The following is a 24758-nucleotide window of genomic DNA, read 5'->3' as shown; positions in this document are numbered from 1 at the left end:
ATCTTCTCCAATTAGATTGATCCCCCATTTGTGTCTAGCGATCTAGTTGGAGCGGATCGAAGGTCTCATTTCGTTCATATTGGTCTTTTTCAGTGTCTCAACTTCTTCCAAACACTAAATATATTATTAGAATAAATACACAGACAGAAAAGGCGGTATAACTCAATACAAAAAGAAAAAGTTTTTTGTGAGTGTATATTATAAAATATATTGATAAAAGAGATGTTGATTATAAAATTATATTTATTAAATTATTTTTTTTACTTTTTGATTTGATATTAAAAAAAAAAAAGAACGAATATTGTTCCATCCTTACAAGTGGCCGGAAATAGAATATCCGTTTCGAATAGTTTTTAATAGTACACACCTGTCATGGCTGACGATGGACACGTACATTGGCCTTAGTTGAAAGTAACAACAAAGTTCGACGCAGTAACGTTGAAAAAATGACATGAAAGATTTTATACAAGCTACGATAGTGTAACAGATATCCAAATTACTCAAACAAACAGGTAAAACTGTGAAAAGAATGTAGACATGTTGATTTTAATTTGAATTTCCTGTTTGGGATTATAGCATGAAGCAAATGAGAACTTCAGATGTGGGTGTTTTAATAAATAATGTTTATCAATTTGAAATTGAGCGTATACTCCTGTTTTTATTGACTTTAATGTAAATATTTCCAATGAATCTAGCATTCTTCTTAGAAGACAATGAAGCAAACAGAGAAATTTAAAAAAATAAATGCAAAAAATGAATCAAGTAATGAAATTAGAAAGCAAACACATGGTCACCAATAAGTTGAAGATATATATAAATGGAAATCTATTGTTAAATTCTTCTAGAAGCTATCATTGACTGAGGGTAAACTAAAATGTATTGTCCAAAACAGCACTCTTCATCCTGCCTTTTTCATTATTTGATGTGGATAGTCTAAACATGTCAATTAAATTTATTTACTGTCAAGCAATGATGCTATTCAGACACAGCTCAAATTGTTTGATGTTTCAAAAATATGTTTATTTACTGTAAAGATTTATTCATTTTATTTATAGTGAAAATCATTCAAGTAAGGTAGACATAAATGCTGTGTGGCAGTGCTTGTGTCAGATATTTCTAATATATGTGCATGTGCATAGAGATTTTCTAAATGCAATCAATAGATAATCTTAAAAACTGGTTAAGAAAAAAATTGGGGGTGAGGGTAAACTGATCGTTAGTATGCAACTAAAAACTAAGGATGCCTCTCAAATCATGTTTAGGGAAGTATTATTAACAAGACATTGTGCTTATTAAATAATAATTTATTAATATTATTTAACTTAATGTCCTTGCCTGCTTGAACTGCTTGTATATCCAAGATGTTTATGGCTTGTAAAACTTTTGTTGCACACTATTTCAGTGCTTTGCCTATTAAAATTGGTGGGCCTGAAATTTATGCTTGTCAGAATTATGTTGCTCTAAATGATCTTTGTAAATGCCTATTGTCTGATTAAAAGTACACTAACTGATTTCTGAAAAAAATACAAGTCATTCAGGCACCACTAAATTTACTCCACACTAAATACAACACAGTTTGCTGGAACCTTTCTGTGGTTCCTTTTCCATTCTAGCTTTCAAATTCGTATAATAGACTATTTCCAGAATTTATTCAATAGCCAGCAAATATTAGTTAATGAATAACCTTCATCAAGTTTTACATGTATTTTTGGTAGTTAATTTTGTTTTTATTTTAATGCATTTAGCAATATTGTATATATATCGCATTCAATTTCAATTCTAAGTATAAATTTCATTTATAAGATAATGAAGCTGGCAAATGCTGAATTGATTCAGGTGAGCATTATGGCTCCTAGACAACTATGTTTTCTCTCTGTCACCATATCTCTTTCACTGTTTAACATAGAGAACCAAAAACATGATGTTTTTCATGACTCAGTATTATTTACAAGTATATATGCATTAATGGATTTTTATCGTAATTCATTTTTTTAAATATAAATATCAAAGTTTAGATGCTAATAAAATCATCCATTTAAATTTCTTTGCTTAAAAATTAATATTTTTGGTGTTTCAAAGTTTGAATTTCTCAATATGCCTATTTTGATCGCCGTTTTAGAATCAATTTAGAAGCATGATAAAAAGCCTTTAATCCTTTTCCAAATTTCCCATTTTATTCACATCATACTAAGTTCTTGTAGGTTAATGCAAACTGAAAGTACCAATAATAAGATGGGGAAAAAGGTGTCCTTTTTCTGATATGATACTGTTTACTGTAGCAATTCAACCAATTTTGTTTGTTTGTTTTTTTACAAATAAATTTGCTCTCAGACTGAGAAACACATGTATGCATTAACTGTTTCTAATGAAGAAAATTGCTAATCTGTCAATCAGTAATGAGATTATGATCAATCCATTGAAAGTACTAATGGAAACAGGTCATAGAAAACTACTTCAAAATTTTCCAATGTTGGATTTATTTCTCAAGAATATTTACACTTCAATTTGAGACTTTAGCTAGTACCGGGTATCTATGAAAATTGCTTTATGCTTATGAAAAAAGCAACTTGAAAATCCACTTCCTTTCAAATTCACTGTAGCAACTCCTGATGTGCTTCACATAAATGCTGATTGTGTCTTACTGTGCAATAAACTATCTAATTTTCTACAAGTTTATCTGATATCAGGCACATAGGAGGCAATTTTTTTTTGGGGGGGGGGCAATCTCAACTGATGAACAGAAATTCCTTAATACCAGAAAAAAAGTCATCAGACAAAATTATTGAGGGCACACTATCATAAATAAGCACAGATTTTCTATTGTTTAGTGTACAATAACACTGTTTTCTTTTATGGTATGGTAAATACATGTATACTGGTTCCTACTGGCCTGGATATTGCAGAATTGCAACTGTACATGTATCTTTCTATAGAATATTTTATAATGAAATAGTAGCTAAAATAGTATAATGTAATTCTAATTTGTTAACAAAATTTGCTAACAAAACTAAACCAATTAGGTATATCCATTGGAGCAACTAGAATACATATATGACTCGTATGAATATTATGGTGCTTGATCAATCTTTTGTATTATATATGATGTAGGAAAAAAATGTTTGAAATAGGGAAAAAGAAAAAAAATTCAGGTAACTGATTGCTGATATTCAAGATACATGTATATTTCTAAGAATTTGGATCATGCAATACTGTCAACCTTTAATATTTAATCAGTAAAATCAATGCACTGATCAATCAGTTTAGTGATACATACATTTTTTTTTCTGTTTGATATATTAAAATGAAAATTTCATGTGCACAAATTTGAAAAAAAAATTCTCGCATGATTTGTCAGCATGTCATTTTACCCAATGCAGATGAAGTTTTGGGGTATATTGGAAAATAATAGCTAGACTGTCTGTCTGCTTCAAAACTTAATTTATGTGTGGTCACCATAATAGGAGGAAATGTTCAAAGGTCATACTTGATATTATACCTGTAATTGCTAATGTCCAGACAGCGGTCATGACGTAACCTGATTTCAATTTCATAAGGACAAAGGTCACTGCATATAAAACATGTGAAATTCTTGTTAGACTGAAAATTTTCTAAGAAACAGATAGTACGAAAAAATGTTTATTTGATTGGGGAATTAAGGAGGAGTATTTACTTAATTGATTCAAATGAATGTTATTTACAATGCGGTTCAAATGTGCCCCACTTCGTCTTGCAGCGGGTATAAATTTTTGTTTAAACAGCTCTAGTTTATGATATACAGAGCAACTCAACAATTCACCATTATGTCATTTGGGGTTCTTCTTCATCACTATGAAGTTTGAATTCCACTCAAAAAAGAAAGGTTTTCTTCACCTGAAACAGGTGAGTATAGATAATGCTTCACAGGTGTATTTTCTTTAGAGTGATACTTGTCCAGTTAAAACCTAAAACTGTAAAATTAACAGTATTTATTTATCATTGAGGTAGAAAATGTGAGTAGAAAAATTTGGGATAGATATCACACACACATACACACCAAAAAAAAATCATTATAGGGAAAATCAAAGATTATATACAGAATACATGTATTTATGAAAAAATTCAGAATACTTTGTACAAAGACGCCATTTTATGTTTCAAAGGTATACATAATATTTTGTTGGTGGCTTCTATTAGTAAATCTTTAAACAAATGACAAATAACAAATATTTTGTCATGCTATCAGGAAGAAATACATGTAATATGAAATTACATCAACAAATAATGGGGGATTGTTCTAAACAACCAAAATTGTTCCCAATGTCTGGTATTTATGACTATCACAGTATGTAGGGATACTCTTTAGACTAAACTGCATTTTATTTTATTTTTAATTTCAGGGACTACGAAACGTAGCGATAATGGCATTTGACTGTGCTATTTGTGAAAACTTGAAGAGTTTCGCTAAAAACAAGCCACCTATGGTACTGTTTGTGATAAGCCTAGGGACCTTTGCTGTGGTGCTCCTAACTCTAGCATACATAGTCAAAGTCAAAGAACTACCCAATCCAGATCTCACAAAGGTATTATATCTACAAAATAATATTCTGACAAATTGCATTAGTATTTGTTTGTTTTGTTTCTTTGTTTTCCTCTCAGTTTTTGAAGTACCATGTAGAGTAATAGTAGGTTCCTACTAGTCTTTTATGAAGATTGATATTTAGGTAAGGAATAGAGAAATTGTCAAGAGAAAAATCACAGTATGAAATTTAAAAGACACATCTTTTATTATACATTATACTGTCATGCAATGAGTAAGAAATCTCAATCTTCACAGATGTTTTTAGCTCACCTGAGCTGAAAGCTCAAGTGAGCTTTTCTGATCACCTGTTGTCCGTCGTCCATCTGTCCGTCCATCTGTCTAGCTGTCCATCCGTCCGTCTGTAAACTTTTCACATTTTCAACTTCTTCTCAAGAACCACTTGGCAAAATTTAACCAAACTTAGTACAAAGCATCCTTGGGTGAAGGGGAGTTTAAATTTTTAAATGAAGGGCCAAGCCCACTTCAAAGGGGAGATAATCAACAAAAGACAAAAATTGAGTGGGGTCATTAAAAATTCTTCTTCTCAAGAACCACTGGGTCAGAAAAGCTGAAACTTATGTGGAAGCGTCCTAGGGTAGTGTAGATTTTAAATTGTACAAATCAGGTCCCCTGGGGGTAAGGCGGGGCCATAATAGGGAATCCAAGTTTTACATTGAAATATGTATAAATTTTTTTTAAAAAATCTTCTTCTCACGAACCACTGGGCCAGAAAGGCTGAAACTTATGTGGAAGCATCCTGGGGTAGTGAAGATTCTAAATTGTTCAAATCATGACCCCGGGGGGTAGGGCGGGGCCACAATAGGGAATCCAAGTTTTACATTGAAATATGTAGTAAAATCTTTAAAATTCTTCTTCTCAAGAACCACTAGGCTGGAAAAGCTGAAACTTATGTAGAAACATCTTGGGGTAGTGTAGATTCTAATTGTTCAAATCATGACCCCTGGGGGTAGGATGGGGCCACAATAAGTACTACAGGGGGAAATCAGGTGAAAAACAGCAAGGCCAAAGTTATTCAGGTGAGCGTTGTGGCCCATGGGCCTCTTGTTTTTTTCCTCCTTATTTCATTTAGGACAAGGTTAAAAAAAAAAATTTGACATCTTTTGGTTCTGCTTTTTGTTGATTTCAAATGTGAACATTCAACATGAATTTAGCATGATAAAATAAAGTCTTTACACTATGACAGTATCACAAAAGTTTGTAACACTAATCATACAGTGTCATTATGTGGAATTGTACTTTCAATAATTTAGTAATTTTTTTCTTTAAGATTCCTTTGTATCAATTTAAAAAGATCATCCTTTCATAAACTAGCGGAAATACAACTTTTCTATATGCATCATTTAATATTGCTGTTATGATCACTTAGACAATCCTTGGGGAGTCCCTCTATACATCAAGAAGAAAAAATTACTATACCGGTAATTGAAAAAAAAAAACATTTCAAGATATCCCTGGCTAATTCAAGAAAAACAATCCTTCCTCAGATTTTCAATTTATGTGTACAAATACGTTTTTGAGTGACTTCTTACACAACGGCTGAGGGCAATAGAACACACTGAGCTGTTCCCTGCACCAAGGGAAGAATGCTCTGGTCTATTGACTGCTCAGGCATTTAAAAATAATTGTTTTATTACCTAATTCCATTTTAGTATTTTGTGTTCACAATTGTATATTACAGAAGGTTTCCATACCATTATGCATTCATATTCATATAATATATTTATGTAACTCTCATTAAATAAAATATCCTACCATTGAAATCTTACATTTTTAGAAAAATTATTATCAAAAGAACACATGAAATGATTGTTTACAACTGGCGTCTGTGCAATGTTACATATAAATTCGAAACACGGATCTGTTTTTCCGAAGTATGTTGCCTGTTTAATGGATCGCAGTCTATTGACCGACAGTCCAATAGATCGCAGTCTATTGACCGGCAGCTCAATAAATCGGTTTCAAAAGATAAGAAAAACTGAAAACACATACAGAATAGATGAAAATATTAAATCTGTAATAAAACAACAAAATCCATTTGATTAGGTAATAAAGACATTTATTGAATGACAAGCATGTATAGTGGAGTCTAGGTCACCTGGACACTTTTTCCAGCATCCATATTACTGAAATGTACCTAATGTTAATTGGTAGATATGAATGTAAATTCTGTTCCATACAAATTTTTTCTGGAAAGTGAAGTGTCTGGATTTTTTGGCTCCCAGATTACTTAGACTTTGTTTGTACATACTGTATTTAATATTAAGGATATATCTTTTCAGGAATGGAACAACTTTTTTGAAAATTTTGCAGAGGTAGAATTCTGCGTGTTAGGAAATCAAACAGAAGAAATTGTTACCACTACTACAGAACCTAAGTTGGTAGATAAACTTTCCAAATTACACCAGTCAGTTCTGAAAGGCCATGTAAAAACTACTGCTGAACCAGAGAAAGGACAGATTGTGTAGGTGAAATTTTGTACCTTCTAAATATCAGGCTGATTTGATAAATTGGCTTTTTTAAAAATCTATATTAAAATGCACTGGAATGTTAATTTAATGAAAATAGGATAATTGTTTTTGATTTGTTGTAAAATTTTTGTCATGCTTGTTTTTATACTATGAATTTCCCCTTGAAATTCTCATAGACTACTGTGAAAAGAATATTATCTAGTTCATATGCATTTCATAAAGACATATGAAGTTTCTATGTGACATCGTGCTTTCTTTACTCCTTTGGATGGTGGTGTTAGAAACATGAAAAAAAATATTAACAAGTTTTGATGTGATCTTTTATGCAATTTGTATATCTTCTGTGTAATATTTTATGTTATGAATTTACAGGAATACATCTATATCCATGTTAATTGAGGTCACCCCCTCTCAGAGTGATAGTTTCTTCAACATATCAAACAATGTCACCACACTCCTGGCAGCAGTCAATGGTAGTGAACTCGGACTGAGAGGTAAAACTTCTACAGATTGTTCTGAAATATCAGAAATATTGTGACTTTTGTAACAATTCTTCCAAAACCTTAGTGAACAACTCTGATAATTAGAGACTAGTAATGTTGCTTTGCCTCTGTAATGAAGAATTAAATTAATTTAAATATTTTATGTGTTACATTTACATTAAATTTAGTATCATGTCTAATGGAAAGTAAATATTTTTGTTGGGGCATTTCTTTATTTCTGTATCATGGTAGCAGTATACAGAATATACAATTTTATCCATCCCCAATTTTCTGTCCTTTTAAAATAAATTTTGTTTTTACTATTCATGCAGGTATTGAAAATGACTAAGATTTAATTGTCCCTCTCAAATTTCTTAGAAATTTTTATGCCCCCCTTTGAAGAAGGATTTGCATATTGCTTTGCTGCTGTCTGTCGGTCCACCAAGTTTCTGTTCATTTTCTTCACAGAGGTTGCACATACTGAAACGAAATTTGGTATACAGATATATCATAAAAATATCTAGGTCAAGTTTTGTTTTGGGTACGATTGAGCTATTTTTGATAGAGTTATGCCCCTTGGACTTAGGGAAGTTCCAATTATTTGCAGTTTCCGTTTATTTTCTTTGCAGAGGTTGCACATACTAATATGAAATTTGGTATACAGATTTATCATAAGAATATCTAGGTCAAGTTCTGTTTTAGGTACAATCGAGCAATTTTTGACAGAGTTATGCACCTTGGACTTGGAAAAATTCCAATTATTTGGGGGGGGGGGGGGGGCATAAATGTTTTCACAAACATCTCTTGTTATTGTATGTCTAATGGTAATAAAGCGGGAGGACCTTGAACGAATACTGGTAAACACTGCATAATGATTTTTTTTCTCCAGGTTTAGCTTCCAAAATGAGTATGAACGTGTCCATGATGTTGCCCATCAAATGGAATGAAGCAGTTTGTACAGATAAAAACTGTCAGAAAATTCAAATTCTGACCTGCATAAATTTCCAGGGACCAGCTTCTTTTTTCCCTAGCCAACGGTAAAACATTTGACAGATCAGTGTAGTTAATTCACAACCTACTCTGTTACCATATTTTTGTTGGATATGTATTTAAAAAGATGTAGATTTGGATATGTATTTAAAAAGATGTAGATTTGGATGATTTCACCAGCACAAACCCTTTCAGAGAATGTCATTTGATTGAAACCTTGTGAAAAACTCAGTGGCATAACAAACTTTACTAAAAGTTCAGTATGAAAGATTAATGGTTAATTATGTATAAGCAGATCAATTTCACATGAGTGTTTAGATATGACAATTGAGTATGAAACACTTTATCAATTTTGATATCCTCTGTCTATATTCTGAATTATAAATAATGAATGAAAATTTTCTCTCTTGATAACTATTGATTTGCCACATGTTTGAAATAAAATTTTATGCGGAAACAAAGGCTGTATAACAGTAAAAATGAAAATTGAAAATGAAAGAGAAAGTAAGAGATGGAGAACTTTATTAGTCAATAATACAGATTTATTTTTGATGACTTGATTTCAGACATTTTGGAGGCTGTAGAAGTACTGTAAGTGTCACTGAGGGGGTGGGTGACTTCAGTTCTAGAATGGTGGGGTATCCCAGGAGTTATTCCGCAGAAAATCTGTGTGCGCATTTACCTCGAGTCACAATGAAGTACAAGCTAGATCCCACCATGAATATGTTGTTAACACTGGTAAGTACAATAACAAAATGAAAGGATCAACTACTTTTGTCTACAACGAAATTAATAATAACAAGTGTACAGTTAAACACTTTTTGTACCCCGCTTTCTTTGAAAGTGGGTGATATTAATGTGGGTCTGTCTGTCTGTCATTCTGTCTATGTGTAACACATTCATTTCCAGGCAATATCTTAAGAAGCATTTGAGATTTTGGAATTTATAACACAGATTTTTGTGGTCTAAAGAATACTCTTATTGATTATGAGGTCAAAATGGTTGAAGGTCAAGGTCAGAAATCCATACATTGGAAATATTATTTTCCAGATGATAACTTTAGTTTTTATTTGAGCTTTTTTCCAATAAAATTTAATATCACAACTCCCTATGGCCTTATAAGAGTACTATTGATTTTGAGGTCAAAAGATAAAATGTCAAGGTTGTTAATTCATAATTTGTCTTTGTGTAACAATATTGTTTCTGGGCAATTTCTTAAAAAGCCTTTGAGCTTTTTCAGTGAAATTTTATAGCATAACTCAATGTGGCCTAAAAAGACCACAACTGATTTTGAGGTCAAAAGGTAAAAGGTCAAGATTAGAAATTCATACAAAGCAAAAAATTGTTTGCAAAAAAATAACTTAAGTTTTCTTTGAGCTTTCTCTATGAAATTTTATATCATAATTCTCAATGACTTAATAAGACTCCTTTTGATTCTAAGGTCAAAAAGTCAAGGTGAAAAATTTGTATCTTGCATAAAATGGTTTCCCAGTGATAGCACTACTTTCGTTTGAGGTTTTCTCAAAGAAAATGTATACTTTTAGTCAATAAGACTAATATAGAATCCAATTGATTTTGAAGTCAAAAGGTCAAAGATCAAGGTAATGAATTTAGATTTTTAGTTTTCTGTAATCTTTTACAATGAAACTTTTGCTCATGAATTTCTTTAGACAAAAAAGACCCCTATTGACTTAGAAGGCCAAAACCTGAAAGGTTAGGGTTGATTGCATATTTTTTTTTACCAGTTTTTTCACCCTCTTCTTTTTTCCTTAAGCAGAGGACACAAACTCTCTGAATTAGTTTGTTATTTGCAAGAACTTAATTTGTGCCTAATTACGTAAGACCAAATGCTCACAAAATTTTCATTCTGACTTTTATTTTGTATCTTCAAGATTCTACACAAAAATAATCAAAAATCATGATAAAAATTTTTCCCATAAATACAAAATAACTATTTTGCAAAAGTAAGGTGATGCAAATATTTAATGATCTAGACTGTTTGAAAATAGATTTACTGTGAAGTCACTAATTTTTGGGGGAGTTTAATTTTCGTTGTTTTCGAGATATGAAGAAACCAATGTATTCATGTACTCCACAAAATGTTAACATTGTAATCAAGACAATGCTACGCTTCAACCACAAAATCAAATTCCCATGAACCAAATTTTTTCCTCAAACCACTTAAATTAGTGATTTCAAAGTTTGTCAAATAATCTGAGTTAGATGATTTAGAGCCCCCTTGTTTCAAGTGTATCATCTACTGAGTAGTAAAGCTTGACTTAAAAAGGTGTGGATAGTTGTAAGGGTGAACATTATGAACATGTTTTGATGGTTTTATAGGAGGACAGGTCCCTTATCAACCTTCACTTGATGCACACCACCTACTTTCTGTTTGTCATGTTTGTGACCGTCATCTGTTATGCCCTGATCAAAGGTCATCCATCCACACACAAAAGCAAGTCTGGCTCATACTCCGAGGTATTGTTTGATGTTATTTAGAAATTGGCATTTCACATTAATTTTTGGTATTAGCTCACCTGAACTGAAAGCTCAAGTGAGCTTTTCTGATCACCTGTTGTCTGGCACCCCCCCCCCCCTTCCTGAGGAAGTGTAGATTCTAAATTGTTAAAAAAAATCATGACCAACAGGGGTAAGGTGGGGCCAAAATAGGGGATTAAAGATCTACATTAAAATATATGAGAAAAATCTTCTCAAGAACCACTTGTGTGAAAACTTCCCAAGATGTCTAAATTCTAAATAGTTCAAATTATGGACCCTGGGGTAAGGGTTGGGCCACAATAGAAGATCAAAGTTTTACATAGGACCTTATAAGAGACAATATTTGAAAACTTCTCAAAAACAACAGGGCCATGATAAGTCATATTAATGTGAAAAGCATCATCAGATAGTGTCAATCCAAGTTTGTTCAGATCATGACTCTCAGGGGTTGGGGTAGGGTGGGGCCACAATAAGGGATAAAAGTTTTATATAGGAATATTTAGGAAACAATCATTTAAACTTCTTCCAAAGAACAGCAGGACCATGAGTAGTTGTATTAATGTGCAAGCATTCTCGGGTAATGCGGATTCACGTTTGTTGAATTCTTGGTCCCAGGGGGTAGGGTGGGGCCTCAATTGAGGAATGAAGTCCGACACCGGAATACATAGAAAAATATATAAAACATCTCAACAACGGCATGATCTTGATTAGTCTTATGAAAATGCAAGCATGTTCAGGTAACTGAGATTCAAATTATGGCCTCTGGGGTAGGGTGGGGCCCCATTTTGGGATAAAATTTTACATAGGAATATATAAAGAAAAATCGGTAAAATTCTTCATCTCAAGAACAACAGAGCCATGATTAGTCATATTAATTTTTAAGCATCCTCAGGTAGAACAAATTCTAGATTGCTCAATTCATGGTCCTTTGGGAAAATGGGGCCACAATATGGGACCAAAATTTTTTGCATACAAATATATAGGAAAAATTTGAAAAAAGAACTGCAGGGCTATGATTAGTCATATAATTAATAAATATGCAAGTATCCTCAGGTAGTGGAGATTCAAGTTAGTTCAAATCAATGCCTCCAGGGTAGATGGGTCCCATTTGGGGATAAAAATTTTACACAGGAGTTTAGAGGGAAAAAATCCTTGAAAATCTTCTCAAGAACTGCAGAACCAATATTTGTCATGAATATGCAAACATCCTCTATTAGTGCAGTTAGAAATTTTTTTCAATTCATGGGCCTTGGAGATAGCAGACCATGGCCCATAGTTTCAGGTTGGGCAACAATAAGGGGTCAAATACTGTAAGTCGTTTTACTTCCACGATGTTAAAATTTCACGATTTCTCAAAAATTACCAATCGCGACGGTTTTAATTTCATGCTGCAAGAAATTAATTTAAAGTTCTTATAATCATTTAAACATTTTTAAAAACTAATATTAGCATTCACGATGGGTTTAATTTCGTGGAAAAATGATAAATCGTGAACATAGTGAATTTAAAATCATCGTGATTATTTTCCAATCTACAGTATTCACTTGAAATATACTGTATAGGATAAACAAGTGCAGATTCATATTTGTTAAATTCAAGACCCCACAGGGTAGAAGGGGGTTGGGATTTTACATGGGTCAGGGAATCTAAAAAAAGATTTCCTGAATTTGAGAGAAGCAGGGTATTACTAAATTACATTGATATGCAAACATTCATATATCATGTTGGTTAAAGATTTTTAAAATTATGGACACTTGAGTTGGGGTGGGGTTAAAATTGGGAATCAAATTTTACATTATAGATGTACATGTATATATGAGGGGAAAACTTAAAAGTTCTTTCTGTCCAGAACTGCAAGACTGTGTTTGTCAAATTGATACTAGTATTCAGAATCACTACTAATTGTGGATTCAGATTTGGTGAAAACATGACCCATTGAGGCTAGGATGGGGCCATATTATAGAGTCAATTTTTTTTTTATTGGATTAGTAATAAAGAAAAAAAATCTTTGGAAAAAAACGTCTGAAGTACAGCAGAGCGAAGATGACTCAGGTGAGCATTGCAGCTCATTGTTTAGAAATTTGTGCAATATGTTTTTTTCCCAATTGACCTTTTTCACCTGAAATTGATAATCAGAAATGAGATGCTGAAAAAATTATAGCTTACCTGACTCCAGAATATATGGAAATCCAGTTTTATTTTTTTTTGAAGGGGGGGGGGGGGGGGGTAAATCGTAATATCTTGGCAATTACCTGTTTCAGCTGCATAAGGAATACATGAAAACATGCTGTAAACAATTACGTTTTTTTCTTTCCAGGTACCAACCAAAGTTTGAAATATGACACAAAAGGTTCAGATTTAGTGCAATATTACATGAACATTCTCATCATTCAAAAGTCATCATGTTTATGTGACTGCTTGGTTGCTCACTGGACACAAGTGTTGTGTGCCATATTCATATTTATTCTACACTGTGATGGTTAAAGGCAAAAATTGTGATTCTCCTAATGTGATAAGATGTTGTTGCTTGAATCTCTCACCCTGGTAGTACCACTGTATTTCATGGCGTGGATGTTGTTGGTCATTCATATCAGCTGATCTCATCTTACTAGTTTTATCTATATACTGCTAAATGGTGATTGCTTTACTATAATGCTGCAATACTGCAGGGCAAATCAAATATTTCACTTTGTAAACTTCTAGCATTAGTATTGCAATACTTATTTTGCATCTTGCCATTAGAAAAGACTGTTTCAATTCTGATACTGTGAATTGCCTCATTAATTTCAGTTTATTTAAAACCATATACATAAATATACAGTCAAAACTCGTTATCTCGATTTCGTTGGAGTTACCAAGAAAAAACTTCACGATATCCGAGGGTTCGAGATATCAAGGGTTAAATTCTTCAGAAATATGTAGTTAGGACTTCCCAATTACTTTGACATATCCATGGTATTTGAGATATACATGTACATGTACTTTTCAACTGAATTTGTGGACTCAAATAAATATGTATCCATATCTAAATATATATATTTATGCCCTGATACCATGCAGTAAAGAAATCTATCAAACAGTCAAATTAGGATATAATAAAGAGAAATGGTTATTGCCTATTTTTGCCAAGGGACAGAACTGTTGAAGTGCATGTATGTTAAGCACACTGTAAGGGTAGAAAGCATAATATGAAAAGTTATTCATTTATTGTTCATTCATAACATTAATACCCCCTGGTACTGATTTCATAATGGGGACCAATTTTATTAGTTTAAGAATGTGACACATATAATAACATTATCTTTAAAGTTCCATAATTCTTCTTTCCTGATGTTTATTTTCAGTTAAAATTTTCACTCCATTTGATTTGAGATTCAGTTTAGACATCTAGGTATATTCATCATTTGTGGCAATATTTATTAGCAGTTTACATATTTACATGATTAAACACATGTACAAAAGGGGGATATTTTCTTATGAAGGGAGTATATTTTTCTAATTTTAGTTACATACTGTTTGGGTTTGTTTTAACATTTTTATTTCCTCATTTACATTTGTTTCTTCCTCATCTTTAGTCCAAGATATTTATCTATGTATAGTACACAAACTGGTATGTGAGTATGAATGAAATACTCTCGTTTGAGGAAGTTGAGCAAGACTTATACATAACTGGTGACGTATGTTGTTAAAGGAAAGTGTGTACTTTACAACAATTGTATATACAAATTTATATATATAAAGATTTGCTTTTGCACGCATATGTTCATGATTTTTTCATTATAACTTACTTTTTAATTTGAATTTATTTGATACAGTCCTATGCATTCAATTGCTATATTTTATGAAAATCAATATCTGATGCATTTTCAGTTTGTTTATGTTATATGTATTTAAAGTGCTTGGGTGTAACAGAGGGCAATCTTGCCCAGATCTCAAGTTTTATAAATATGATTTTTTTTTTTGTTTTAATGAAACTTTTGTAGAGAAGTAATGCCAGCTTCAACTAAAATGTTAAATATATTAACTAAATATAATGTGGTTTAGTTCCTAAGAAATCATTTCACAATCTTTCCATCCATTGGGTGGGAGTTCAGGTATTTCATTACGAATCTGTATGCTTGTCCATCGATATTAAGTTACTAAATTGAATTTTACTTCTGGTGATTGGACAAAAAACAAAACCATACAAGTAAGCATTCCAGATTTTATGCCATATATATATATATATATAAGAGTATACAGTTCATAAAGTGCTTCATCAAATGTTTGATTTTATTTACAAGTTAAATTGAAATGTACAATAATAGTCAATATTCATTAAGTTGCCATTTTGAAGAATGGACATACATGTACTTTGCTGCATTAAGGTTTCAATAGGATTTTCAAAAATTTTTGCCCATTTCAATTTAATATGCAGATGTGTAATAAATACAACTGTATACCCATATGCAGCAATACATTCCACTGAACCATACCAATTTTATTCTCTCTGCTGCTAAAGTTCTGCTTTATATTGATAGAAGTACATTTATTATTGATTAAATGTTATCCACCTGTTGTCGTCATGTTATTTGTATATATATATATACTGTTACAGAGATTTACCTCTTTCTATTGTTGGTACAGTTGATACTTCTACAGGTATAATAAAGCCTCACAAAAACCCAAAAACTAGTTTGTTTATACTTTACACTCTTGAGGTATAATTTACATAACTTTAAAGGTCTCTGCCCCCGAAGACACCAACCTTGGCAGGTCTCTCACATGTCACTTCTAAGGCATGGCACGGCACCATATGTATCTGGCGAGGGAATAAAATGTGATGGACTAGACCAGCATTCAAACCTGGGCTCCTTTAATCACTAGTCTGGTGCTCTACAGAGCTATCTGGCCACCAATGACCGAACATGCCCAACTGCCACATAACTAAAGGTTCAGATTCTGATGAACTATGTTTTTGCATTCTTCCATCAAATTTCAATTTAAACTTTTGGATATTATAATTGGAAACCTGTTTGGGAAGAAATATTTTAAATAACTTGTAATGAATGGCTGTTGGTCATTTTAGCCAAGTTTTACAAGAGCTAAGCTCTAAAATGAACATACAGCTACAATGTACATGTATCTACAGTATATATAAATCTTAATCATCTGATAATCTGAACCATGTTCCTTAGCAATTCTTAGTTCATGATAACATGGAAATACCATTCAAATGGTTAATTTGTAAAGTGCACGTATATCAAATTTTCACCAAGATTGATAGATACATGTATACAGGGATTTAATAAAGGATGACAGGAGATGATTTATCATTGGTTCAATGATTGAAATTCACTGCTTCAAATTTCATAAGAACTGTGAACGATAGTATTGTTCTCCCACCTACCTCCAAGTCAATTTTCAAAAGTTAAGATATTTGAATGATTTTTAATGTTTATATTGATATTTATATGGATTTTCATAAAACATTACTTCTTTGGGAAAACAACGAGCGATAACTCTAAAATTTTGGTAAAACTCGTGTTTTTCACTATAGAAATCAACGGAAAATATTTTTAAAACATCTTCCCCCCCCCCGTGAAACAAAAATTCCTTTTTACGGGTAATATGGACTGTCATTTCACAAATTCACACCAAAGCTTTTTGTGTTTCACGGGGGGGGGGGGGGGGGGGGGGGGGGCATATGTTTATATATAATAAACGACAAAAATGCTTATTTTTTCAGCAATTTCCAAGTGTTTTACAACTGAAACATTATATTTTACTAATAGATATGCTTAATTTTATATGCATAAAACATAAGAAAAGATTTAAGAAACAATTATTCATATCCAAGACTATTTCAGAATGTGGTGATGCTTTATAGCCCGATTTCAGTGGAAAATATCATCTACCCCCCTTATTTCAAGAGCTGGAATTAGGGATATTTTACTATTTAGCACTGGAATTAAAATAATTAATCAATTACCATTGAACTGTTCTTTGTATTAAACAAAGATTTTATGGCCAAATTGTCATCAATATTGAATTAAATGGTTGTAAAATGTAGGCAGGAATCGGGAGTTACCGTGCGTAGTTCTTTGCAAAGTAAACTTTGGGATATACATGTACTAGTAATTCTACAATAGCCTCTTAAAATGGATAAATTCACCTCCTCAATTCAAAATTATAGAAAGGCCTTTTTATATGTACATGTTTTAAATCACATATATTTATTGATGAAAAATTTATTATTTCAAGAAAACCCAAAACATAAAAAAAAAAAAACCTGATGATATTTCATGAAACTTTTATTTCATCTTTTTTCTTCTTGTGTTTTTTCTTCTTTTTCTTTGCTGCTGTCTCTTCTTTCACTATAAGTATTGTCTTTTCTTTTTTATTATGAGTCCTAATGTAAGGAGATTTACTTTCTTTCATAATCTGCTCAACAGATACGGCTGCATCTGCTAATTTGCTCTCTTCATCTGAACTAAAGAGTGAAAATAACATAGTTAAAGTAAAATATATTTTAAATTTCATTTGAATGTACTGAGCATATTCACATGTAAGGATCTTGTTTTCTTAATTTTTACCAAGTATTAACTTTAATGAGATCGACAGATAAATTTAACAGGTTGTGAAAATATTCACTAGACTTGGGTTTTAAGTGTTTTGTCACCTAAGCATTAGTAAGCAACTTGAACAATCTAAAATACTCTCAAATCCTTTTACATGGACATCTGGTATACAGTCAAACCTCGTTATCTTGAACTTGATGGGACCAAGAAAATACTCAGAAATATCCGAGGATTAGATCATTAGAGATACCCAAGGTAAAATACTTAAAAGAAAAAGTGGTTTGGACTTCCAAATCACTTCAACATATCCAAAGTATTTGAGATAACCATGTTCATGATACAGTTCTCAACTGTATATTCATATATAGAGATCCTTTTAAGTCCACCCTGCTACCTTTGTCAGAGATCCTCTTTGATTTTTCTGCTATGGAGATTTAAAAAGTAAATTGTAAAGAAGGAAAATAATGCTACATGTTATTAAATCCTACCTGTCACTGCTGCTGTCAAGTTTCCTCCTCTTGACATTGGCTGGCCTTTGTTTGGCAGAGGACGTAGGTACCTCCTCATCAACCTCTCTTATCAAGGTGCTGGATGTAGAGAATAGCTTGATACCTACAATAACAAGAGGCCCATGGGCCACATCGCTCACCTGAGTAACTTTGGCCATGCTGTTCTTTACCAGATTTCCCCCCTTTTAATATACCTATTGTGGCCCCGCCCTACCCCTGGGGGTCATGATTTGAACAATTTAGAATCTACACTACCTCAGGATGCTTCCAAATAAGTTTCAGCTTTATTGGTCCAGTGATTCTTGAGAAGAAGATTTTTAAAGATTTTTCTTTTATATTTCAATGTAAAACTTGGGTTCCCTATTGTGTCCCGCCCTACCCCCGGAAGTCATGATTTGAACAATGGATGCTTCCACTTAAGTTTCAGCTTTTCTGGCCCAGTGGTTCTTGAGAAGAAGATTTTTTAATGACCCCACCCTATTTTTGTCTTTTCTTGATTATCTCCCCTTGTAAGGGGACTTGGCCCTTTATTTTAACAATTTACACTCTCCTTCACCCAAACATACTTTGTACCAAGTTTGGTTAAAATTGGCCCAGTGGTTCTTGAGAAGAAGTTGAAAATGTGAAAAGTTTACAGACGGACGGACAGAGAGACGGACGACGGACAACAGGTGATCAGAAAAGCTCACTTGAGCTTTCAGCTCAGGTGAGCTAACAATGGGAGAAACAATTGCTGCAGAATATATCTTTTTCTGGCTTGAATATCTGGCCATCTTTAAAAGATTGTTTTGGTTGCCCTCTTCCGACCGACTGGCTAAAAATGACCTGACTCAAAACTTTCTAATCCCCAGGAGGCAATTATTTTTTTTATGCATTCCAGAAAATATATTTTGAAAATTCAGCATTGATGTTGAAATTTTCTGGGGTAAAAAAAATTCTCACCTACCTACCAACCCAATTTTTTTTTCATCCGGAATCAGGAGAGGGCAAACAAACTTTATTTTAAAGTTGGCCTCAGGGACCAAGCAGAACTAACACCCCCCCCCCCTTCAGAATTTTACTGTTGAGGCCTTCTCTTCATTAAATTCCCCTCTTTTAGTACTTTACTACTATTTTATTGATTTGAAAGGATCTTGCCTATTCTCAAAACATGGAGGAAAAGAAAAATAAAAAAAATATATAATTATTTACCTGTATCTTCCTCATTGATTTCGATTTTCTTTATTTCTTCACCTTTATCTTTGAGACTTCTACAAAAAATACATGTAGATAATTTATGAAAAGTTCCCCCATGCATATTACTGGTACATCCTAAATAAAGCTAAAAATAGAGCTATAAGTACATAGGCCAGGAAAATAAAGACCCTGGTGCAAAAAATACATGTATTACATGAAATGTTCCAGCATCCAAACAGTATTGTCAAAATTTTAAACATTCAGTCAAGCATGAAGGTAAACAAACTAATAAAATTTTAAATGCAGTGTAAGAAAAATGGCTAAATCATTCCATTCAGTGAACATTTAGATTAGAAACAAAAGGTTTCCAGTTACCTGTCAAAGGGAAATTAATGTATAACCCTATAAAGAATCTATAATTAGTACACTTTCTTTATATATTTACTCTAATCAAATTTTGTCAAAATTTATACAAGTAGCTGATCAAACCACTGAGCAAAGTGCTCTGCAGGGAAAAACTTAAAGTCTTTACCTATCTAAGAGTTCAGACAACTTTTTGGCTACAAAATTTCTAAATTCTGGTGTTGTATTCATTGGATTATTTTCAGGCACGGGAGAAGAAGCTCTGAAATATGAATTGAACTTCATAACAGCACATACATTACATGGATTGGGTTTCAAATTCTGCAAAGATGATAACAACAAATAAGAGGCCCATGGGCCACAATGCACACCTGAGTCACACTGGCCCTGCTGTTATTCCGAGGAAGATTTTATGAGACTTTTTTCTCCCTTTATTCCAATGAAAATTTTTGACTCCATATTGTGGCCACTACATGTACCTAGCCTCAAGGGGTTATAATTTAACCAGCTTGAATCATCCCAATACCAAGATGCTAGATTATTTATAGTTCTGAGAAGATTTTTTTTCCATTACACTAGCATTGTGAAAAAAGTCTGACCTCTGATTTTAGTCCTACACAAACCCTTAGGTCTATAAATAACTATAACTTGAATTTAAAAAAAATGAATAATAGAACTAAGAAAAGTTTACTTACTGATATGATAAATTATGGCTTGCTACTCTTGAAAAAGATTTGTTCCTTTACACATTTCCTTGAAAAACTCTGATCCCCTATCATAGCCCCACCCTAACCTGGGGGCCCTGATCTATATAAACTTGAAGCTACACTATCTGCAGATGCTTGCAATTTATCATGACCCTCCTGTACTTCAGAAGACTTCTGAAGATTTTTTTCCCCTATATAACTTTGATCTATTTTGCCCCATTGAGAGCATGATTTGATCAAAGTTAAAACTATATCATCTGAGGACTCTTCCATATTAATATGACAAATCATGGCCCTGTTGTGCTTCATCAGAAGACTTTAAAAGTTCCCTATATATAATGGTAACCATGTTAAATGTAACCCTCCCCTACCCCTGGGGGAGGGGCATAGTTGAAATCAATGAAATGATTCAGATTGAAAAAAAACTTCCATATGAATATGATTATCATAACCCCCCCCCCCCCCAATTTTGAACAAAATTGAATGTACACTACCTGAGGATATATAGGAACATGTTGAGGATTAATTCATGCACAGAAAAGTTTTTGTACATAAAAACATAAAAAATAGTCAGTAGATAATAAATAAATATATTTTTTATTGATTGGATTTGCTTCAGAACGGTTACATTGATGAAATCAATAATGGAATACCTTTGGGATGGTAGCAATACATTTTCCTGGCTCCTTGTTTCTTTTCCTGAGAAAAAAAAGTAGCTTCTGTATTTAAAATATTAGAATGTAATGCATTTAATGATATAACGTTCAATTAGTATTACGGATATGAAAATTTCATGGAAACCACCCTTTTTGTGAATCTCAATCACCGATCACTGTGCAAAATTTAGGAACAAATGCTTGTATGTCATTTTAGCATGCCATGTTCTGAAAATCACTCAAAATGTACATGCTTATGATAATTTAGAGGAAATTCGAGTCTTACACATTGATACCTTTTTACTGTTTTATGTAAAATAATAATTGTCATAGAAATTTAGACAATGAAAACTAACTTTTCGTCTCTCTTACGATTAATTCAACACCTATAGCTGCCTCTTTTAGTCGCTGATTTTCAATTTCATCGGTTGAACTATCTGAATCGGACTCGTCTTCCATTTTATTCATACAATACCAAATGTTAAAAAAAGAAGAAAATTGACAATAAACCATTCATTATCATGTTTATGCGATTGTTTTCATATATTGAATATAAAAAAGAAAAAAAATCTCTTTTATCTTCATGTATCATCCACAAATTTGCAAAAAAAATCTTTTTCGATTTGTTAATTTTTAAATACTAGATTTGGATTCAAAATGAGATCTGAAAGTAGTCCCAAAATTATTTATACATGCGCGATAGGAGAAATGAAAATTTAGGAGGAGTTTTAACCATTATGTTGCAGAATAAGTTGTCTAATTTTGTATAACTCAAATAAATGTTTTTCTTATTGAGATTTCATAGCGAGGTGTACTCTATCGATGACACGTGGATGAATCTTTGTATAAACAGGAAATGCTGTGATTCGGCTACATGAGGCTGTGTATGGAACTGAAGATAAATATAGATAATTTTTAGAAATCTATACATATTAATTCAGTAATGCTCAGAACTATGAATGCAAATACTTAAACTGTGAAATTGCATCTATTCAGAATGATGAATTTGCCTGGACATCGTGAAGTAAGGGAGGACGTTCTGGATTCCATGTAGTCATTTTTCGCGCACTATTGAGAAAGGAATATTGCGTTATTACATCGGAAAAAGACCAAGAAAATGACCAGCAATAGTTATAACACACTAAGCCGTGCACAATTAAGTTTTGAATACTTGCACACAAATTCGTAAGTTGCCTTGTCATAACATTGCTAATGTAATAAATATTGACTTAAAAATGTACCATGTACTAGGCCTATAGCATTTATTGTAACTAATGCACATGTTAAGAGCTCAGTGCTATATAATGTAAAATGTCATATTTTCAATTTGATGTATTGATCACTTTTCCCATTATATCTTAAAAAATGAGCGCAATTAAAAGTTGTTACTTGCAAACACCAAGTTTCCAGCAGAGTATGATCTGTATTTCTAGTATCTATTGATATTTTTATATGAAAAAGAGTCAACTCGTACCCAAACCGACTCGTACCCGAACCGACTCGTACCCAAAGAGTCAACTCATACCAAAAACTGTTATTTACATATACAGTGTTATACTACATACAAAGACATACTACAGATTATTTAGTATACACATAATTTGTCTGTGCTGTTTGTAATTGCATAAATCATGCTCGTTGTTTGTGATGCCTGAAAGGGCCCTGATAAATCTATTAGGCCCTATCTATATCTTTATTATGCCAAGTTGAATTTTTCAAACAAATTTAAATTAATTGTCATTATTTTATGAAATATAAGTAGTGTAACTAAATTGGAATAATAAATCAGATATCTTTATGAAAATATATCACAAAGTGAAATATTTTCATTATTTATTTTATGACATCAGTTTTGGGTACGAGTTGACTCTTTGGGTATGACTCGGTTTGGGTAAGAGTCAGAATGGGTACGAGTTGACTGGATACCAAAAAGACAACTTCATATGAACTGTTAGGATGGGAGTTGGGGACATGCCCCAAACAATTTTGCCAGTGGGTACTTTGTTAGAGAAAGCTAATTTACAGTCGTACCCCCTCAACATGCTCAATAATTTCGCCAGTATTATATACATGTACTATACAATAGAAATCGAAGTTAATTTGTATCCCATTTGGGAGATTGGTCCCAACCAGTCTAATGTCCTTTTGTTCTGGTATTATTTTCTCCTTTAATTTTATGAGCCTTATAATAGTGTTAATATGAATGAACAGAAAAAAATTGCTTTAAATATCTGTCTTAATGAATCTAAGATTGAAATTTTATCTGAAAAATTATGAAATTAAATAACATTTCAGAACAACTCATGAGTTTTTGTTTGGTGCACTTGCTGAATTGGTTGATAATGCAAGGTAAGTACTTGTGTAACATTTGCTACAATGAAAATCTTCTAATTTTCCAATCGTCAAGTTCAACATGTATTTATTTTTTATGGTGTTTAACATTGTTTAAGTTACATGAATTAAAATGATTTGATTGCTTTACAAAAAAAAATCCCCTTTTTTTGTAGAGATGCTAATGCAACCAGAATGGACATATTTTCAGGTTTGCACTCTATTTGCCATTCTTTGCCAAACTTTATTCCAAAGGCTATTTGTATTTACTAACTATGATATTGAACAATTGCTAGTCAACCTCAGCAGAAATAATTGTGCCTATAGATATGATAAATTTGCTAAATATCCAAGGAAATGAGCATTGATCATTTTGATAGGGAATCAAATGCATGTATTATATATATTTGAAAAAAAAACTTGAGGAAAATCTAATTTTGCCATGAAAATTGATTTTTTAACCAGACTTAATGGTGATTATATATAAACTGTATTCTGCATTGGAAAGAACTCTTAATTACAGAACCAGATGAAAGCTTACGAGGAGGATACATGTTATTTTTTGTGGATAATGGAGAAGGAATGGATCCAAGTAAGCTTTTACAAAGAATTTCATTGTAAACATTGAAGTTTTATTGGTTTGAACATATCTTGTAAATGTTTAATATTATTGAAAATATTTGTACAATACGTTTCCTCACTTTCCTGATCAAATATTTCCAAGCAACATCTCTGAAATCTAATTATTTTTAATGTAATTTCAATTATTTTAATTTATTTTGGAAATTATGCAATTAATGCAAGATTTTAATAACTTCAAGGATTTCCTCTTTTGAAGAGTTTGAAAATAATTTTTTTTTTTTCGATGTTTACAGATGAGACAGCAGATATCATCACATTTGGAAGATCCACCAAGAGATCTTTGGATGAGTCACACATTGGCATGTATGGAAATGGATTGAAATCGTAAGTAGGAAGACAAATAAGCTTATTTAAATGGTTGCTCCTTAATCTCAATATATTATTTTCCTATGCAAAATTGTAACGATGAAGGAAGCATCCATATGTGTGCATGTACAGTAAAGAATGATCATTGCAAAGTGCCAGGGATGAACACTTTAAAATGAGTTTTGATTCATTAAAAATGTAATTTGTTATATCCAGTAAGTGAATAATACATTTTTAAACTACAGGGAATAAAAATCACTTCACTGTAAAAGCTTTAATTCATTATAAGCATGTTAGCTGTAACCATGTTTCACAGTTGTGGAATCACTTTTACAAGAGGTTTATTTGATGAAAGTCTTATTTATCTTTGTTTATTTCAGCGGTTCCATGAGGATTGGTAATGACCTCATTCTTTTCACGAAGAAGGGAGCAACGATGACTTGTCTCTTTTTGTCCCGATCATTTCATGAAGAGGAACACATTGATGAAG

General features: G+C 32.3%; 3 protein-coding genes across 5 annotated transcripts in view; 2 read left to right on the top strand and 1 right to left on the bottom strand.

Annotated features, from left to right (window-relative positions):
• The first annotated feature begins 368 nt into the window (after positions 1–368).
• Positions 369–15689, top strand: LOC133175359 (transmembrane protein 248-like). Of its 3 annotated transcripts, none has more exons than XM_061310454.1 (9): positions 369–512; positions 3779–3879; positions 4377–4559; positions 6859–7040; positions 7420–7541; positions 8419–8566; positions 9086–9257; positions 10860–10997; positions 13336–15689. In XM_061310454.1, the coding sequence occupies exons 2-9, from the start codon at positions 3829–3831 to the stop codon at positions 13351–13353; spliced, it is 1014 nt and encodes a 337-aa protein (XP_061166438.1). In that variant the 5' UTR covers positions 369–512; positions 3779–3828; the 3' UTR covers positions 13354–15689. The 3 variants fall into 3 exon arrangements, with proteins under 3 accessions (XP_061166438.1, XP_061166437.1, XP_061166439.1); XM_061310453.1 differs by having other exon boundaries at positions 3759–3879; XM_061310455.1 differs by lacking the exon at positions 3779–3879.
• A 1604-nt stretch (positions 15690–17293) lies between these two features.
• On the bottom strand, positions 17294–21450 carry LOC133175410 (protein CUSTOS-like). Its single transcript, XM_061310516.1, has 6 exons — positions 21346–21450; positions 20987–21032; positions 19796–19888; positions 19279–19337; positions 18067–18190; positions 17294–17490 (listed from the first exon to the last, which is right to left on the bottom strand). Exons 1-6 carry the CDS (start codon positions 21446–21448, stop codon positions 17301–17303), a joined length of 615 nt encoding a protein of 204 aa, XP_061166500.1. The 5' UTR covers positions 21449–21450; the 3' UTR covers positions 17294–17300.
• A 475-nt stretch (positions 21451–21925) lies between these two features.
• The window catches only part of LOC133175532 (ATPase MORC2-like), a 37330-nt gene continuing 34497 nt past the window's right edge, over positions 21926–24758 (top strand). Inside the window, exons 1-6 of the mRNA XM_061310649.1 lie at positions 21926–22174; positions 23285–23338; positions 23497–23531; positions 23844–23912; positions 24196–24286; positions 24649–24757. Of these exons, the coding sequence (XP_061166633.1) occupies positions 22107–22174; positions 23285–23338; positions 23497–23531; positions 23844–23912; positions 24196–24286; positions 24649–24757 (426 nt within the window). The 5' untranslated portion in view covers positions 21926–22106. The remainder of the gene's footprint in view (positions 22175–23284; positions 23339–23496; positions 23532–23843; positions 23913–24195; positions 24287–24648; position 24758) is intronic.

This window comes from Saccostrea echinata, unplaced genomic scaffold (genome assembly GCF_033153115.1).
Source record: "Saccostrea echinata isolate AGI-Se365-2 ecotype Australia unplaced genomic scaffold, CSIRO_AGI_Sech_v1 ptg000062l, whole genome shotgun sequence".
NCBI lineage: Eukaryota > Metazoa > Mollusca > Bivalvia > Ostreida > Ostreidae > Saccostrea > Saccostrea echinata.
The sequence above is the reverse complement of the archived record's forward strand: the minus strand, read 5'-3'. Positions and strand labels throughout refer to the sequence as shown.